This window comes from Charadrius vociferus, unplaced genomic scaffold (genome assembly GCF_000708025.1).
Source record: "Charadrius vociferus isolate BGI_N301 unplaced genomic scaffold, ASM70802v2 scaffold199, whole genome shotgun sequence".
Classification (NCBI taxonomy): Eukaryota; Metazoa; Chordata; class Aves; order Charadriiformes; family Charadriidae; genus Charadrius; species Charadrius vociferus.
This window is the reverse complement of record NW_009650091.1, coordinates 1703646-1723035: the sequence shown is the minus strand read 5'-3', so window position 1 is coordinate 1723035 and position 19390 is coordinate 1703646. Positions and strand designations below refer to the sequence as shown.

General features: G+C 46.1%; 2 protein-coding genes across 2 annotated transcripts in view; one reads left to right on the top strand and one right to left on the bottom strand.

Annotated features, from left to right (window-relative positions):
* Positions 1-8424, top strand: part of MAML3 (mastermind-like 3 (Drosophila)) — a gene marked incomplete at its 5' end in the record, with an annotated part of 95346 nt that extends 86922 nt beyond the window's left edge. The window contains 3 exons of the mRNA XM_009892177.1: positions 1117-1362; positions 3928-4015; positions 7360-8424. Of these exons, the coding sequence (XP_009890479.1) occupies positions 1117-1362; positions 3928-4015; positions 7360-8351 (1326 nt within the window). The remainder of the gene's footprint in view (positions 1-1116; positions 1363-3927; positions 4016-7359) is intronic.
* Positions 8425-14738: 6314 nt separating this feature from the next.
* The window catches only part of MGST2 (microsomal glutathione S-transferase 2), a 9546-nt gene continuing 4894 nt past the window's right edge, over positions 14739-19390 (bottom strand). Inside the window, exons 2-5 of the mRNA XM_009892173.1 lie at positions 19191-19290; positions 17918-17988; positions 15983-16064; positions 14739-14871 (exon numbers count right to left, since the gene is read on the bottom strand). Of these exons, the coding sequence (XP_009890475.1) occupies positions 14739-14871; positions 15983-16064; positions 17918-17988; positions 19191-19290 (386 nt within the window). The remainder of the gene's footprint in view (positions 14872-15982; positions 16065-17917; positions 17989-19190; positions 19291-19390) is intronic.

The window sequence follows — 19390 nt, the reverse complement described above, 5'->3', positions numbered from 1 at the left end:
GGGGGGCGGCGGAGAGAGGAGGGGGTGAGATTCCCACACCCCCCGGTCTTCCGTCGCTTCGTTTTCCCAGCGCTAAACGGCAGCAAATTGGATTAGAAACGTAAAGAGAAAGCGGGGTGGTTTTAGGAGAAGGTGTCTGTGGCATCACACGCCCCGCATCCTTCCAGCTACACGCGTTGGGTCCTACGGAGACAGGCTGGGAGAGTTGGGGTTGTTCTGTCTGGAGAAGAGAAGGCTCCAGGGAGACCTCAGAACCCCTTTCAGTACTTAAAGAGGGCCTATGGGAAAGCTGGGGAGGGACTCTTTATCCGGGAGGGTAGTGATAGTTCTGAGAGGTAACAGTTTTAAACTGAAAGAGGGGAGATTTAGATTAGATATTAGGAAGAAATTTTTCACTCTGAGGGTGGTGAGGCACTGGAACAGGTTGCCCAGGGAAGCTGTGGCTGCCCCATCCCTGGAGGTGTTCAAGGCCAGGCTGGATGGGGCTCTGAGCCACCTGGTCTAGTGGGAGGTGTCCCTGCCCATGGCAGGGGGGGTGGAACTTGATGGTCTTTAAGGTCCTTTCCAACTCTAACCATTCCATGATTCATTGCTGCAGGATGGAAATCTTAAACAAACATATTATGCGGTTAAATCCTGAGATTCTGGTGCAATATAGGGGGAATTATTGCTGCCAGTTCCCGCTATTTATTGTGTGTGCCTAAAACCTTGGCTCCTCAGTCCAGAGGACTGTGTGAAACTGCCACTATGGAGAAAGGCAAATGGAGAGAAAATATATTTCTTGTCTCTATGATGAGGGAGGAAAAGTTTGAAGAAACATGACTCTGAAGTTATATATCCTGAATGAAAATAAACCTAATGCACAGCATTATTATTTTATTATGAATGAATTGTGAAGCACTCTTGCTTTATCTGAGGGGGCTTTGAACTCCAGGAGAGAGAAGGAACCTGCCACCTGATCCCTGTGGGGAACAGCCCATGGCTTGCTTACAAGCCACGAGCATTTTTCTGAGGACTCCTACTTTCTTCAAGCTCGATGTTTCTTGTTGAAGAGCGATAATTTCCCTTGCCCATGGAGCACCCTGAGTAACGAGGCTTCTCTCTCTCTTTGCACAGGAGCAACATCAGGTGGGATTGTCTCGGACCACAGGGCCTATGCAGCCTTCTGTCCCACCGGGCTCCAGCAGCGTGGTCACAGGCACGAGCTCTGGGGGTCCCTTCCTGGGAAACCAACCTCAAGCGGCCATCATGAAGCAGATGCTGATTGAGCAGAGAGCCCAGCTCCACGTGATAGAGCAGCAGAAACAGCAGTTCCTAAGAGAGCAAAGGCAGCAGCAGCAGCAGCAGATCCTAGCGGAGCAGGTACAGTAGCCGTTCATCTCAGGCGCTGCAGTACGTGCTGGTACCAGAGCATGAGCACTGGAGACAGTACAACACCAGCCCTTCCTTCTATAGTTGGGAATTCACTCTTTGTCGCTTATGTCATGGTATTTCAGCAATGGTTATCAAAGAAGAGACCTCTGTCTCAGTCCTGCCCTTAGCTTGGCAAATACTACTCACATTCCCAGCGGTGGGCTTGACAGTCGCATGGGATTATAGACATTGGAAAAGTTAGCTCTTAACCTGGTACATTCACTCTGGCAGAAGCAGACTCTGCTATGGTTACAGTTGCTGGTCCTCTCCCCTACCTCTGACTATGGTCTTGCACTGGCAAAAGCTACATACAGCCGTGCAGTGACCTGGGACAAAGAATTGACGTAGGTTAAAAGTAGCCTAGCAAAGAAAAAAGTTAGTATTTACCCAGATCAATTCGTTAATCTGGTTTATCACATAATGGTACGAGCAACTGTGTTAGCGCAAGGGAGAAGCAGCATCAAGGGAGGAACCGGACGCTGAAGTGGGAGAACAGTAAAACCGCCTCTCGCAGTGGCGGTGTGGAACTGCTGCACTGGAGCCTGACTTCTGGAGCTCTCTGGCTTTGCAATACGGGTGTTAAATTACCCGCTCTGAATGGTGATGTTTTATGCATGTTTAACTCAGCTGTAGTTTAAAGGCAACCCAGGAGAAAGTCAGCGGGAAGTCACACTACTGTTCAGTTCCTGTAAGCTCATGCCCAAGTTTAAACCTGCAGCCCCCTAACGCTACCTAAAAAATTGTTCTGGTAGGTCAGTAGTTGGTTTAAGCTTGGCTTCACCTCTCTTGCTGGGAAAATACAGTTTAAGATCTGAAGTCTGCTTTAATTTGAGTTAGAACTTGTGCGTGTTGTATAACTCCAGAAATACTGATAGCCTTCCCCTCTTCTCACAGTCCTCCCAAGAGGCAGAAAAATTCACTCCCAATGAACAGGAAAGATGCTCCTAGAAATATTCAGGGTAAAGGTGCATGAATTGGTTCAGAGGTGAACAAGTGCAGAGGAGTGAGGATGCAGTAATGTTCCCCTGTCGTGGATTAGGCCAATTCAAGTGCGTAAACCCAAGAGCCACTCGCTGACCTGGCTGCTGAAGGCAAGCCTAAAAGCGTTGAAAACCCACAAGGCGGTGGCTGTCAAGTGTGCTGGCATAGATGTAAAGTGACAAAGTCACAGTCCTCAGGCTCCTAGCTTTTGGGTGTTTTGTGCCTAACAAGGTTCCCTTTATCTTTTTGATAGTTTGTAGCACATATGTATGAACACAGGGAGTAGTACTCGCTTCTTTCCCATCTTTGCCATTTTCTTACCTTTGTTACACGTCCTTGGTTTTGGACACAGTGTTTGTACAGCTGCAGATGAAGCACCTAGATATGTTCTTTTAATAATGGCTTAGTCAAGTGTACCCTAGGTTTTGAGAGTTCTGGTAAACAGGGCTACAAAGATGATTAGGGGACTGGAGCATCTTTCTTACGAGGAAGGGCTGAGGGACTTTCAGTCTAGAGAAAAGATGACTGAGGGGGGATCTTATCAATGCGTATAAATCCTTAAAGGAAGGGTGCCAGGGGGATGGGAACGGTCTTTTGTCAGTGGTGCCCAGTGATAGCACAAGAGGTAACGGGCACAAACTTGAACATAGGAAGTTCCATCTAAACATGAGGAGGAACTTCTTTACTTTGAGGGTGGCAGAGCACTGGCACAGGCTGCCCAGAGAGGTGGTGGAGTCTCTCACACTGAAGACATTCAAAACCTGCCTCGACACCGTCCTGTGCAACTGTTGTAGGTGACCCTGCTCTGGCAGGGGGCTTGGACTAGGTGATCTCCAGAGGTCCCTTCCAACCCTGACCATTCTGGGATTCTGTGAAACAGACTCTCTGTTTTTATTACCAGCCCTTGATTCTGTTTTAGATGCATGAGTATTCATAGCAAATAACCCCAGAGGACCTGGGCTGGTGGGCAGGATCAAGGGAGGGAGGCGTTTTGCAATCGCTTGCTCCCCAAATGTTATTCACTGAAGCACAAGAGGAAATGTGCCTTAGTAGCCATTGCGTTTTGGCTAGAGAATGGTCACAGGCCGCAGTGCTGCGGGGAGGATGCAGTACTCCTTGCAGCCCAGTGCTCTGAGTGCAGAGGTGGAGGGAAGTCTTCTGCCGGGATTGCAAACCTCTAGAGCTTGGCAGGGCTGGGGGTGGCTGCAGTTGCCCTCAGACCTAGGTGAGTCAAGTTATCTCATATCCCTCCCTCTCCTTTCAGCCTGAAGACGGTTAAGTTTGCACTGCAGAGGTCGAGATGAAGTGGTTTTGAGTAAGGAGAGATGATGTTAGCCTCAGTGCTTATTCCTTTTTGAACCGAAAGGAGTCCACGTGTTGAGTGCTCTCAGGAGGACTCTTCAAATGACTCCGCTTGTCTCTCCAGAACAGCCTGCTAGATAAGAAACGCTTTTGCCACCAGCCCCTTTCTCAGCTCACTGATTAATTAATCATCTTCTTCCCTTCTGCTTTCTTTCCCTCATTCATTTTCAGCAGTTGCAGCAGCAGTCACATTTGCCTCGGCAGCATCTGCAGCAGCAGCGGAGCCCATATCCGGTGCAACAGGTCAATCAGTTCCAAGGTAAAAGTCCAATTCTTTTTCCTATATTGAGTCAACGTATGCCCCTGCAGTGGGCACGTGAAAGTTCACGCATTTTGTGAAGATCAGGGTTTAAGCAGTGTGCCAGAATAGGAAATCAGGCAGTTGCACACACCGCGTATTTTACCAAAGGGGAACACACAGCTTCGCGTATTTAGCTAAGTTTCTAATTTCCTTTCTGCTCCCCTCAGCAAAAGCTGCATTTTTTATTTGACATTTGTTTTGCCTCTTTGACATCTGGATTCTATGGTTTTATCTTATTTGCCTCCACTTTCATTATGCCTTTTTTTCCAGCTAGTGTCTCTCACTGCATCTTGGTTTTACTCCTCTTCATTCCCCACTTCATCTGTTCCCAAATTTATCTAATTTGATGAGCAGGGAATTTCAGAGAGGTCATCTTCATCTGAAGAAGTGTCTGTTAGAAGTCAGGTGTGGGAAACAGTGAAATATCTGAGACGAAAACTGATATTTTTTAGTGTTCTCAAAAAACCCCCAAGTGTTATTTCAATGTGCTCACAGGTAACTGAAGAATGTAGGGACAACCCTTTTGGCTTAGGAAAAGAAGTTAGTTCTGAGCTTAAAAGCATCAGCTGAATGTCTTCACTAACCATGGATTCTAAATAGACATGAAATGAATGTGCACTTGTCCTATATATTCATGATAGTGTCATGTAGCTGCAACAGAAAACCAGGGAGGCAAGCATATTGCAGGTCCCGTACGCAGGAAGGGAACAGACAGCCAAATCTTCTGCTGGTATCTATCAGGGTGGCTCTTTCTATAATCGCCTGCTCATTCTTACCTTGGACAGCATAAATTCTGTATGAACTGAATTTTTTCCAAATAATTCATTTGCAAAATCAAAATATATGTGTGCACCGCCATGAGACGCACATGTAAAATCTTTCTATATTAATGCTTTTTTGAAACCTTGCCTTCATACGTGTTATTTAAAAGAAATGCAGAAGAGAGTTTAGGCTAATCTGACAGAGCAAGGAATTAATTTTCATCAATGAGCTAATTTAAATATAAGTATTTCACCATTTTTCCTATTTAGTCACAAGAATGTAATCAAGTGCAGTAGGTTATGTGTAAGAGAGACCAGAAGGTGGCCCAAAATCTTAAAATCTGTTGAATCTCTCTTTTAACTACTTCTTGTCTGAACTCTTGCCTCTTAACGTCGAGCACAGTAGTTCACAAAAGTAACATGTGAACCACTTGCTGGTAGTGTCTCCTTTGGAGGTTTTCAACTGCCATTTTCAAATAAAAAAAAAAGCTAAAGATGCATTAAGTTTTATCATTATTGGTACACTTAAGCACTTGCTGGAATCATAGCAAAAAGAGACGGCTTCTAATCATGGAAGAAGGAGGTGATCTAAATCAAGAAAATTCGAGGAGATCCCAGTGCCAATCATTAAGAAAACAGTTTAATTGGTAGCATAGATAAAGTAGAAGCTGCCACTACCTTTGCCCAGTGCAAGTGAGATCCAGATGGTCTCTCTTCATGCTGCAAAATGTTTCATTTATCTACATGTTGGAGAGTTGAGCTAAAAGCATCCTCCAGAAGCTTATCCTGCTGCAGCAAAACGGAGACATAGCCATTCTCCGCATCATGTGTGCAAAACGACAGGGATGACACTTCCTTTATTCATACCTGTCACGGAAACCAAGCCAACGTAAATAACAGGGCCCGATATTCTTTATTCTCTACAGATGATCGGGTGTGTTGTCTGCCACCGAGGGACAACATGGAGGGGCTGATTTAAGAACATTCAGATTTTATTGTACAGTTTATGACTCTTAAAGCAAACATTTTATATTTATGTCTTGCGCTTAATAACGTTTGAGCTGGGAGTAATTGTGTACCCCATACTCTTGGAGCTTCACCTGCAGAGTATTTTATTTAGTTTGGTATGGTAGTGACTCAAAACCACAATGAACCCATGGCGTAATCAGAGCTACGGTAATTGTTTTTAAATAAAGGTAGTAAATACAGAAGCATATTGGCTTCCCAGAAATCGATAGCTCCCCCCACCCCTGAAAGGAAGACAGAAGCATGGTTCAGTTATCTGCCACGGTGTGGAATTTAACAAGGTTAGGATTTTCTGGTTTCCCATCACTGGCCTAAGGTGGAGTAAAATGTGCTTATAATATCGATTCACTAATACACTCTCCCTGCTTTAAATGTCCACAAAAAACAATTTTTCTTCTTTCCATAGACTTAATCAGTAACAATGATATAGAAAATCCATTCATTTATGCCTCCTGAGCTATTAAAAAATTGATTGGCCTTCTGAGCCTGACATTTCCATTTTCAAGGCTTACTTTTGAAAGACAATGGAGATATTTAAAAGAGAGCTTCGAATGGTAAACTGAAGTTCAGCTGCTTTGCTGCCATTGAAGAAGGCCGGTGGAAGCTTTCTCATTTGCTTGCCAGAAGCTGAATTAGGCTTCTCTGAAGAAGATAAGTGCTACTGAATCACACTGCATATGTGACTTAGAAGTCTTAGGGACTAATTTTTTTCATGGAGGAGGGTGCCCATTGTCACTGATCCCAGGGGGGAAAAAAGCACACACTAAAAGAAAGACTCACATTTACTTTTGAAAGGGGACTTTGACTCCCAGGTCACTTCTTAAAAATTTCATTCCTGGTCCCAGAGAAGTAAGACCAGGTATTTTAGCCCTGCAGGTCCCATGGCTTTGTAGCCATGTAACCTCAGTAGGGAGGCAACCACGGCTGTAATCATGCATCACGCATGCAACGGTGTTGCCTCGATTCTTCAAGAACCTAAAGCCATGAAGTCCTTTGGGTACACATCCCAAAATTGTCATAATTGAGAATTACTTAGTGAGTAAATCATTGGCCTTTTAACCTTGCCAACCTCATTTTAGGCCTTAAGGGAAATTAGGCTGCTTGTCTGCATTGATGGTATTCTCTGCTGAACAGAGTCCCGCTTTGCCAATTGAATACATAACACGATCAGCGATTCCTGTTTAGGGTAACACTTGAGCTGTATTGACTCTCACCTTCAGGGAGAGGGGACTTGGTGGGTGAGGACAGAGGCTGCAGCCTGAGTGAGGTGGGGAACACATAATCTCTGAAGTGCGGCTAACATTAGGCAGCAAACACCTCTGCCAAGGGTGGGTGCCCTTCTGGCTCTTGGCCGACCTTCACATGAGACAGTAATTTATTTGCTCAGAAAGCACAGCAATCTGAAATCACACTGTGATGCAGGAGGCTCCTACAGATCCTCTCTTGTGCAAAGATGTGTTAATCAAGATTTACAAAGTTGTGCTTTTTTCTTACCTTCTTCCCTTTTTGGTGTAGGTTCTCCCCAGGATATAGCAGCCGTGAGAAACCAAGCAGCACTCCAGAGCATGAGGACATCCCGAATGATGGCCCAGAGCGCGAGTATGATGGCAATGGGTCCTTCCCAGAACCCCAGCACACTGCCCACGACCGCAGGCCAGTCAGACATGGGCATGGCTCCTTACAGCAACGCCTCTTCCAGCCAGACCGGAATGTACAGTATGAGCACAGGGATGAGCCAAATGTTGCAGCACCCAAACCAAAGTGGCATCAACATGGCACATAACGCCGGCCAGGGAACGAGGCAGCCTGCCTCTGGACAAGCGGTGGGAATGGTCGGCAATTTTGGTCAGAACATGCTGGTAAACTCTGCTCTTTCCCAGCATCAGCAGCAGATGAAAGGACCTGTGGGTCAGGTCTTACCCCGGCCACAAGCACCACGACTTCAAAACCTGATGGGGACTGTCCCTCAAGGAACACAAAACTGGCAGCAGCGAGGCTTACAAGGTCTACCTGGAAGGACTAGCAGTGAAATGGGTCCCTTCAATAATGGCACAACGTACCCGATGCAGTCTGGGCAGCCACGGCTGTCCAAGCAACATTTCCCACAGGGGCTTAATCAGACAGTTGTGGACACGAGTGGAACAGTAAGAGCTCTGAACCCAGCGATGGGAAGACAGTTGCTGCAACCACTACCTGGGCAACAAGGAGCTACCCAGGCCCGGCCGATGGTGATGCCTGCAATAAGCCAAGGGGTCCCCGCAATGTCTGGCTTTAGTCAGCCTCCGACGCAGCAAATGCCAGGTGGTAACTTTGCTCAGAGCAGCCAAGGCCAGGCCTATGAGCGGAATCCCACTCAGGACATGTCTTACAACTACAGTAGTGATGGAGCAGGGGGGTCATTCTCCAGCTTAGCAGAGGGCGCAGACCTTGTGGACTCCATCATTAAGAGTGGACCAGGGGATGAGTGGATACAAGAACTTGATGAGTTGTTTGGAAACCCCCAGTGAATGGGCTTGTATAGTCTGGAGCTTTGGTTGTTACGTTTGAAAAAAAAGAAAAGAGAGAGTTGGATGTTGTCCCCATCCTTGGATTGTTGGTTTTTTGTTTGAATTGGTTTGGATTGGGGTTATTTTTTTTCCTTTTGTTTTTGATCGTGCAAACTGAGCTGATCTGTAGCCAACTTTGGAAGATTCAGGGGACGATGAAAACATCGGCATCCCAAGACTTCCACCAAGCAACCTCCGTTGCGTGGCAGCACCTGCTGTGTGGTGGGGCTGGGGGGCAGGATGGGGAAACTGGAAAAGCCAAGTGATGCCTCTGGTTGGGAAAGTTTGGTCTTGCCCTACTGAAACGAGGCTTCATTGCACAGTGGTATGGGGGTGGTCCCGATATCTTCCACCTCATGTAACTGTAAACGCTGCAACTTTCAGGGGAGCGGATGAAAAGAGCCAGGAGCAAAGCCTAAAGACATCCGCGGGCAATTGCACAGGCCCCGGTCGGGAATGGGCTCAACCCTGGGGGTCAGCAGGTCTCAGTGAGCCACGGCCAGGCCCGCAGGGTCGGCTCTGGGCTGTCACACAGGAACATGCAGCACACACGTGACAAACCTAAACAGTCACAGGGAGGTCAGCATTTTCACTGCAGAGTGATAAAAATCCAATGAAAGTGTAGGAGACCATAAATTTGGCAGTGCGGTGAGGACAGTTTCATTATGGGACTGCTGCTGGAGACGGCTTAGGTGGGTGGGTTAACTTAATGAGCTATTTAGTCCCCCTGGGACTTGCAATAGCACGTCCCTGTCAGAGCACTTTGGCATGGATCTCCTGCCTGGGGGTGCAGAACAGCAGCTCCAAACGGCGTTGAAGTGCTAAGAGGGTACCAAGAGACATCAGCACAGGTGCTCAGTGGGTTCTTCTCTCTCCTTCCTCCCCAGTATGTTTTCAGGTCGCTTCCTTCCCCTCCGGTCCTTCAGCATAAAGCGAGGGGAGCTGGCTGCACTTTTTGAGTGCCACAAAGGGGCAGGCAGGGGAGGAGAAAACAGGCATGAGAAAGATGTACAGGGAGGGTTTGGCGCACAGAGTGAGTTTCTCCTCTCCTCTTGAAAAGCGCAAGGTTGGCAGATAGTATTACCCCAGAGTGTCTGGGCTCTCGACGTGGTGTTATATGCAACCTGATCTTCAGTTTTAAACAGATGTTGGGTCTAATCTCTCTGGTTTGCTGGAATAAAATCCACTGCAGTATTTGAAGAACAGGAACCGGTGAAGGACTGCTGTAAAGATCATTCATGAGTGGCTAAAATAATTGCTGTAGTTATTACAAACGTGGGGTCTGCCCAAACAAGCTTTTAGGAAATAGCAATGCATCACTGTCTCTGCTGGGTGGACTGGTCCTGAGCCACACTGTAATGAAGTTGCGATATGTCTTGCGCAATATTGAGATGGCAGTCATTCTGAGGGTCTGAAGCAGTGGTTCCCAAGCTGCAGGCTGAGGCTGAGGTACCTGTCCTCTAAAACCTATCACCTTTTTAGTGTTTCCAGCCAGGAGCTGTTCATCAGGGTATATAGTGGTGCATAAAACATGTTAACATGATCCACAGTCCAAAAAGTTTGGGAACCTCTGGCCTTCTGTGAGCCTAAGATGTGCTCTGTAGCGAAAGTGTCTCTAGTGTAGACCCACCAGTACCAACTACTCAGCTACAGATTACCTCCTGGTGCACTGCTGTCCTTGTGCCTGGCGATGCGAGGGGCTCAGCCGCTGGAATCCATGGGAGCTGAGGGGCCTTGTGTTTCTAACTCCTGCCTTTCCTTTTTTAGGTATGCATCCCATTCAGGAGCGGGAGCAAAATGGGCCTGGAACCATCTCAGTGCCCTCTTACAGTTCCCTTGCAGGGCGTACCTAGACGAGGAGAAGTATGTGGTTTAAATGCTGTAATGTAGGCAGGACAAGCTGCATTTTTAACATGGACTAGCTGGTCAAGGTGAGCTATCAATCCAGCTTGCCCTGACCACTAAATTTTTTTAAAAATGCTTTAGTTACAGCTCTTTTAGCTAACTCCTTTTTAAAATACAGCACAAGGACCTATTCCAATCCCTACTGAAGACGATAGGGGTTTGCCTGTCCGCTGCTTCCCGCGAGGGTTGGGCCCTAATTCAGTGAAAGAGAGCACCAGCCAAAGTTCTCAGTCCATCTTGTGGGGTGAGTGGCTCTTGGTTGGACGAGCCTGAAGGGAAGGGATGGGCAAAGAGTGAGAAACGGTGCCCTGAAGGGATGAGGGTGTCACACGTGTGTGTCTGCGTGAGCGTGTGGGTGAGGGAGCGACGGGCTGGTGTAGCACATAACCTGTCCTGCCCCATAGGAGAGAGGAGGCAGCGAGCCCACGGCGCTGGGGATGGCACAGCATCCCTTTCTTGGGGTTCGCCTGTCAGTGCAGGGCTGGGAAAGGAGGGATTAGAAATACATAACCACCATGCGGCGGCCGAGTGCAAATCCGTGTGCGTGAGGGAGATACAGGCTTTGGCGAATAAATGGTGATGAAGACTGAGTCTCTGTTGTCTTTGTAAAGCTTCCTCCAAATACTCCGTACTGGGACCAAGTACTAGAGAGGTAGATTTTAATAGATTTGGGGTTGTTTTTTGTTTGTTTTTTTTTTTCTTTCTTACTATGGTGCTGATGTATATGTAATGTTAAAAAAAAAGTTATTTGTAAATATGTTTTTACAATTCTACAGATATCACTGGGTCTACTATCTGTAAAATATATACATATAAATATATATATATATACTGTTTGTTTAAAATAGAGTATTTTTATTTCATTCCTTAACTCATCCTTACTGCAGTGGTATTGCACTTCAGATGACGTCTATTTACTAATTTGTACTGTATCCCTGACAGCAACTTCCTCCATTTTATTCAGATTTTTCTAGTTTTCTGTTTTTACTTTGTACATTAAGCATTGCTTATTTCCTTCTAAGACCTGTACAGAGCTCTGAAAATGTAGAAAAAGACCTGATGTTAACATACCACTTTTAAAGAAAAAAAACCAAAACAAAATAGAACAAAAACAACGACGACGACAACAAAAAATAAAAGATGGTTATCTGAGTCATACACAAGGCTGGTTTATAGGATCGTTTCTCGCCCTGCTCCTGTGCCTCGGTGGGTGATGTTCCAGGGGGAGGAGGGAAGCCGGCTCAGGAGAGCTGGGTTTTGGCCCCGGGGTTTCTGCATGGCTGATGTTTCACTGCAGCCTGCGAAGCTGCCCTTGCCTGGCCGGACTCGGGGCGTTACAGGCAGATATAGCCGGTACCAGGCAAACCCTCTCGCCCCAGGCTTGTTCAGCATCCCCGGCATCCTGGTTAGCCCTGCCAGGCACACCTGAGCTGTTCCTGATGGTGGGAAGTGCTTCATCGGGTGTCTTGCCTTGCTTTGGGGTCGTGGTGCCCCTTTCTCAGAGCAAGGTGAGCTATCAAAACTGCACGTGCTCTGAGGTGGGGTCTGGGCTCAGGCAGTTGCTACAGGGCAGCTGGTCCATAATTGGGCCCGTTAGAGGCAGCAGCTGCAAACTTTTGTGTTTATTCCGTGTGGGGAGCAAAAGCAGGGAGTAGGGAAGTGCTTTCAGGAGAGGACAGAAGATGGAGAGCCCAGGGTGTAGGAGTCCTGTGGCTGAGATCTGGAGGGGTGAGATGGGGTGGAGGAAGGGAGATGCAGAGTTGGACGTAGAAGAGCTGAGGAAGCATGAAGACACATGCTTAGAGTAGTTCCCTATCACCTGCTACCACTACAGTGTGAGAATTGTGTTGTCAGAAGCCTTCAAGACTCAACACTGATTTCTCCGTGTCTCCAGCCTACCAGGGAGTTGTGGGGGATGAGACATTGGACCTCTGCACAGCTTGCTCTTCGGGATGTCAGTGTGGCTTGGCTCCACTTACAAGCTTTAAGGTGAAGTTCCCCTTTTCTCCTTAATGTCAGTCCTTTGCCATTCTAAATGCGGATGATGGGGCACAAAGGAGGAGACTGGCCCAGATCAGAGCAGCTTGCCAGAGTGAGTCCTCAGTGTATGCTGGCAGAGGGCTTGCTGAGCAAAGATGCTTTCAGCAAGAGGCTCCTAGGTACTGACTGGTTTCGAAGGTGCAGCAGGGACCGTCGTCGTTTCTGACCGTGACCAATATAGATGAACGTATGCTGAACGTGCAGCCTGACTCCTCCATCAGCAGGCAGGCGATGGTGTGGTTCTCACTAGAGTTAAACTAAATACTGACACTGACAGCAGCCATCCGTTACAGGTGTATTTTGTTTTTAGTTATAGACAAGTCAGTCTTTAACACTTTTCGATCACAGACATTCAGTCTGGACTTCCTGGGGAAAAAGCAATGACTCAGAAGACGGGTGGCATCCTCAACTCATCCTTAAACTCTGTGCCCTCCCGTTAGCTGGTGCAGCTCCTCAAACGTAAGGTTCCTGTTTATCCCCTAGCACTCTGGCTTTGTGCTGCTGGATGATGCTTTGCAGCCTCACACCTGCATTTTTTTGGCATGTGAAATTGTCCCTGCGTGACAGCAGTTTATTCCTTTCTGGAGAGGAGAGGAGAAGGAGAAGAGAAGAGAGAAGAGGAAGCGATCTATAAACATGCCAGGCCACTACAACAGGTAAGATTGGAACGGAATAATATCAGAGGTGAAGGCCTATTTGAACACAGTTAGCAACCCTTTGGGCCTCTTCTAGTGTGTATTTCAAGCCTGTTAAGTAGTTTGGACCTTTGTCTTGGTTTTGATTCTGGTGGCAGCACTTCCTGCTGCCCCTGATTGTCTGAAGGCACCACTGGCAGGTGGGTTCGTGGATGTTCTGTCTTTCAGCCCATAGAAGGAAAGTGAGTGGAAGAATTCCCAGTGATTTCTGTGGTTGTTAAATCTGGCCCTGTCGTACTTTCTCCCTGGAGGCAAATACTGGAGAGTTGCCCTTTTTGCAGCTGTGTCAGCTTTGCCCTGTTCACCATCACGATCTGCCCTTTTCCCCCCGGCAGCCGTTATTGGACCCAAGTCTTGCACCTTTGCACTTGTTTTGTTTTATTGTTCCAAATTCCGTTTCAGCCTTTGCTGCTCGCAGGCACTAAACTGTGCCTTTTAATCACAAGCTAACTTCCGCACGTGTCCACCTTTTTCGTATGAAAGGTTATTATGAACCTGATCTAACACTCAATTATTTTGTGGTCAGGTTATCAACCCCAGTACACTTTTAGAAAGATCATAAGCATGTTCGTTATATAAACATGCAGTCTTTTTGGCTAAATCATGCCTTCAGAGGCATGACGTGGAAAATTTCTGCCTGCTGGCTCTAGCATGAGTATATTCATCAATAATTTGAATTATCGTGAGCTACCAAAATAGTCAGGCATGGCCTCGCTTCTCTGTTCTACATAGTTTAAATTGACCATCAGCGTACCATGAGCTGATGGTGCTAACTTTTGCCCCCTTTTAACAGAAAACTGTTTTCATAGCTTGCTTGTCATTGTCATTTTATGATTCCCGGAGCTGTGGCCATGCTGGGACATTTGTCTAGTCTTTCCCACACCCCAGCCATCTGTGCCTTGGTGGGAGACAATGCAGTAGACCCAATTGTCAGACGAGCATCTGTGCCTTCTTTTTGTCTGGGCTGGCTCTCCCTCTCACAAGTGCTGCGCTGTGGGTGCAGCCTGGCTTCAAGAGGCTTTGCGTGAGGACTGGGATCTGCCTTCAGGAGGGCCCCACCTCTACGAGAAGAGTGTTTGAGCGTGTGTTGAACTGAAAACGTGGGTATAAAATCAAAAGGCCTTCGCGGAAACGTAGGGTCAAATGCAGCTTGAAATGTTTTCCTGAAGAAAGCAGTGGCTCCATATATGCTTAAACAGCCTCCTGCAGCGGGATTGGATATACTTGGAAAATTGGGACCTCGCAGCAGCAAATTGCATCAAAGTGTGCTTTTATATTTGTGCACAACGGATGGCACTGCTGGAGGAAACGAAGAGGAGTGAAGGAAGACTACAGAAGCATTGGCAAAGCTGAAGGATGTTGGGTAAGATGGGCTGATGCTTGCAGTGCCGGTTGCAACTAAATTACTTAGAGAATTAATCGTTTTAGTTTTATGCAATTTGTTTAGGGTTTACAATACTGTACAGGAAAATGGAACATTTAATAGCAAATGCAGATGTGATATGACATTCTGTCTTATTGACTCTTTTTCAAGACTGCAGGGAACAGAGAAAGCGTAAACAGCTCAGGAAAAATATGCATTTTACATTGCAACGGGCTGTTAGTAAAGAGCTCTGATGCTTTATTCACATGCAGCTTATCATCTTTTTGGTGTTCAGGGAAAGCATCCATGTTATTTATTTTTTTTTAAAAAAAAAACAAACAGTCTTCACAACAATTTACGCAGTTTCTTCATAATGCTGAAGTCCAGGTATTCATCCAGAAAGCTGTTAACAATCCCAGCTGCACCCAGGGCTATCAAGCAAATTAGAATTATCAAATTCAAATAAAACCCTGTTAACCTAGAAGTGGAAAGCAGAAAAATACTGTTACAAGCCGTACATGATGTGTTTACAGCGAAACTGCTTGTCCACACTAGTTAAGAAGAGGTGTGTAGAGTCAGAAAGGACCACTGCTGCAACATTATCTTGGGGTGTTTTGGTAATAAACCATTCCCACACATGACTTTTGCTAGGGAGAAGAGAGATTGCCAATATCGTCTCTATGGGAAAGCTCTCCCCCAGTGTTTCTAAATATTCGTGTGGAAGTTAGGAACTTGCTCCAGGATGAGGTTACCTCTTCCCATGACATGAAGATCCGTAGGTAAAGCCACAAGACAAGCTCGGGCACCTCACTGCAACTCTAAGCATTAAGGAGTGTGCAAGAGAAGCCGTAGGGACTAAGAGAGAGGTGTGCGTGTCTCTTACATCCACATCTGTTGGTCGGGTACTCTACACTGAGCTGGGAGGTCTGCTACTGGTTATCACTTTGACTTGGAGATGGATTTTTGGACCAGAAAGGAAGAGTGTTGATCCTAAATGTGGAGGGGTGTTTTGCCCATGTGCATGTTTGTTGAAGCAGAATTCATGTTAGGAGATGGTGTGCACTTAACATTCATTAACGTATGCTTATCTGAAGCTGTGTTCTCTTATCTGTTTGGTGAAAGTTCATCCGCCTACAAGGCCAGCTTTGCTTTCTTCCTTTAGTGCATTTTGTACGGCTGGAGTAAAGGTCTTAATGGGACAAACTGAGGAAAAAATGGAAACAGCAGGCAGGTGGGCGCCGTGCGAGCCTTGCCTGAGCAGCCTCCCATCCCACAGCAGTCCTGAGCTGCAGAACCTCGCTTCTGCTTTCAGAGCTCTCCCAGGCCAGTTGCCAAATATGCTCAGTACAAAGCAGGCACCCACAAGGTGAGCATCAACCCTTTTCTCTCTCGTGACCGTCTTAACCCAGGCTTCTGCGGCAACAGCCAGCCCTCTTCCCTGAGGGCTTCCGCACCGGACCTCGTGCTGATACTTTACATGTGTTGCATTCAATTATATAGTCACTTTTCACTGCCAGCCCTTGGCTCTCATCCCAGCTTCAGACCACAGCCTGGAGCTTTTAACCTGTGTGCAGTCGGTAACTCCTTACCTTCCTTTCACAGACTGTACGTAACCATGGAAGTACTTGTAGCGGGCAAACACATACAACACACCCAGAAAGGAAGCTAATTCTATGAAAGAAAATATTAATAGGGGGGGGAAAAACAGTTAGAAAACTAAAAAAATGAGGATCGCAGACAGTTAGAGACTTTAGTTACCTTTTCTAGTTATACAGCTCTGGGGATTTTCATAGCTACCCATACCCTGGGAAGTTCCCTTGGGAAAGAATCATTCAAAAGAGATATATGTATTCTTCAACATTCACTACAGGAGGCTCTTGACGTGGGTTTACAGATGGGGTGGGCATAGGACTGTCCAAAAAAAATCAAAAAGCATTTCCTGAAAAGGAGATCTCAAGAACTGACAGGAATCTGTACCTCCCCCCTTCCCCAGTTTGGGGCAGAGACAGGACAGTGGGTTGGAGCACTGTGGCTTGACCCGGCCCTGTCATTTGGTATTGTTATGGCAGTTCATGCTAAAGGGGAGTGTTTGTTTTGTTAAGAGAATCTTATTTATGTTGTTAATAACCTGCTTTGCATTTATATAGCAGCTTTTATCCAAGGACATGGGAGGAAGCTGTAGTAAAGTTAGCTTTCTGACCTCCCTGGGGGAAGAGCATAAAGTCACCTCCGTTTGATAGATGGAGCTGGGTGCGTAGGTCAGTCGTATTATCCAGCCCTAAGCTGGATAATTTTGTGTTCTTTCAAACTGTGCGAGTGAGTATTAGAGAGGACAGCTTTTACCGTGTTCTGGATTAACTCCTGTAAACATACCTATGGGAGACGCTCAGCTGAAAAAAATTACTTAAAGAGGAGGTTAACATACTCCTTCATTTCTTACAGATGACGGCACATGTCTGTGTGCAGGTTAGCAACTGTGATTTTCCTTGATTCAAGCATCCGTCTATGAGCACATGTACTATCTCGTATCCAATTTGTTGACTTAAGTGGTGCTACTTTGGATTTACATTGGATTTGCAGTGGAGATGGGACTCCGTGTATAAAAGAACCCCAAAACAAAATTACTGTTTTGGACCAAACACAGAAAACGGAGAAGAAAGTCGTTCAGGAAGGAGAGCTATAGTGGGCATGAGCTAGTTATCCTTTCTCCAGCCCTCTCAAACATGCTTCATGCTTCTAAAACATCAGCTGGGGAAGGGTTAATAAAGCAGAATGCAAAGATTAGGCTCTGTCACAAGTTCTGGCTGTAAGAGAGTTAGCCCCATCACTGTTAGGAGACATCACAGACCCACCTTGGAAAGTCCGATAGAGTGAGAGGTATGAAAGCTCTGTGGTGCCTGAGTTCAGAACGTTTGGCCAAAAAGTGCCCCCCTGCTGGGTGCCTGAGAAAACGTAATAGGTTTTCAGGAGGCCGCACTGCATAGCTGAAGTACAGTATCTATGGCTGGTGATGCCGCTGTTATGACTGCGCTTCAGTGCTTGGTGCTATGTCCCAGAACAAACAAATGAGTCATAGCCCAGTGGCGATGTCACTCATCTGGGATGTAAAAACCCAAAGGTTTGCCGGCTTGAGCTTCGTCTCCATCAGCCAGGGGTCCAGCCACAGGCATGAGTGGTCTGACCTGAGTCTTTTCAGGCTGCCTCCTCCCTGGGGACGATAGCTATGCTTGATGTCCTGGGAGAATCGTCCCGTAATGTGCAAATAATTGTTAGTGGGAAGCATCTGGGAGCTGCTTTTCTGAATGATTCACCCTGCAGATCCACTGAATGTATGATAAATGTGCCACGTACTGGCTCCGTGGTTTGCGGAGAGAAGTGAAAGCTGGCAGGGCTATGTGAAATGCTGTGACTAAGTGGGGATTTCAGTGTCACTGAGCATTCTTCTAGGAAGGCTATGCTAAGGTGATGCAATCAAAAGAAGGGAAAAAAAGATATATACAGATAAAAACGAAAAGTGTTTATACCTTGATTAAAAAACCATCCTGCAGTCCAGAGGACAGTCAGGAATATTGGGTAAAACTCCACACAGTTTTGTCTGCAGAATAAATTTGAAAGAACATTAGTCTGGAAAGGAAAAGAACTATGGGTGGGATTTTCAAGGAGAATTGGCTTTGGCCTCATTTAGTTGCCACTGAAGTTAATGCTGTCAAATCCAGTGGGAGCATAGTCAAGCCAGCATTAGGTCTTGTTAAAAATTCTCTTCTTTGTCATCTCAGACACAAGCTATTTCAGATATTTGCCTGGTATTTAAACTTAGACAAGGATCTGGATCCCTACTACATGGAAATAAATAGGACAAATAATCCTAAATCAAGTGCCTGTGCAGCAGAGAGAAGCAGGAATTCCAGCCCATGGATGTGATGCTAATTGCTTATCTCCATACTTGGCATACAAGTTTTGTGGGTCAGTATTCCCAGCACTGCAAGAGGATGCATAGAACTGTGCAGAGGCAGCTTGGACTGCTCTGCTGAGGCCAACTGCCTTTATGAAGTGCTATCAGGCACAGACAGCACACGATAGATCTTCTTATGGTGAGTTCCATAACATCTCGATTTGTGGACATCGTCAGTTTTCCCACCAATATTTTGTTGGGATATCTTTTCTTGGTTGTTCTGAATGAATTTCTTTTTAATGAATTAGGCAACCTTCTATATATAACATATTCTGTTGTCTAATATGTTGTCTAATGTATTCTATATCTCGTTATTGTTATCCACTGCAACTACTGTTACAGCAGATGGGATTGTTTGAAATAAATATAAATACATTTGCATAGGGTCATTAGCTAATCACAAACCAAAGCCCTTTAGGAAAACGCTGTCTTCTCAGGCTATTCCACCGTTAACCACTGTGAAGACAGAGGTTTTCTGTGCTCGTCTTCCATGTGTTTGGTGTTAGCCACAGTTCAAGAACTGACAGCACAGCCTGCTTGATCCAGAACATCTGAATTCTCTAAGTTACAGTCAATTAGTGTTCAGCCCCTACTTAGGTTTGGGTAATCTGATTGCCTAGTTTGATCAGAATTTGAGCAGCGGCTGTTTTAAATGAGCTGAACTTACCCTGTTATCATTAAAATAATAGCTGAACCATTTGAAAAGCGATCTGTTGGTTGTTGTTTTTTTTTTCTTTTTTGACCAAAGGATGCAAAGAAAATGAAACTTTTTAAGATAATGTTTTTGTTTCTCTTCTGGACTGAATTGTTATTCATTGCCACCATCTTAATGACCTCGGACTTACTGTGCACGAAATGTTCTCTCAAATTCTGGAGCTCCGGTGACAGCGGGGGGCATGACCTTGTGCTTCATTCTCGATTTCCCCACCAGCCGAGCAAAATGACCTGTAAGCAAAAATAAGGGCTCACAAATCACACAGTTCCTTGGCTCCGTTGCGTCCCTAACACGTCAGTAATTTTTTTAACAGAGATCATTGTTTTTCAG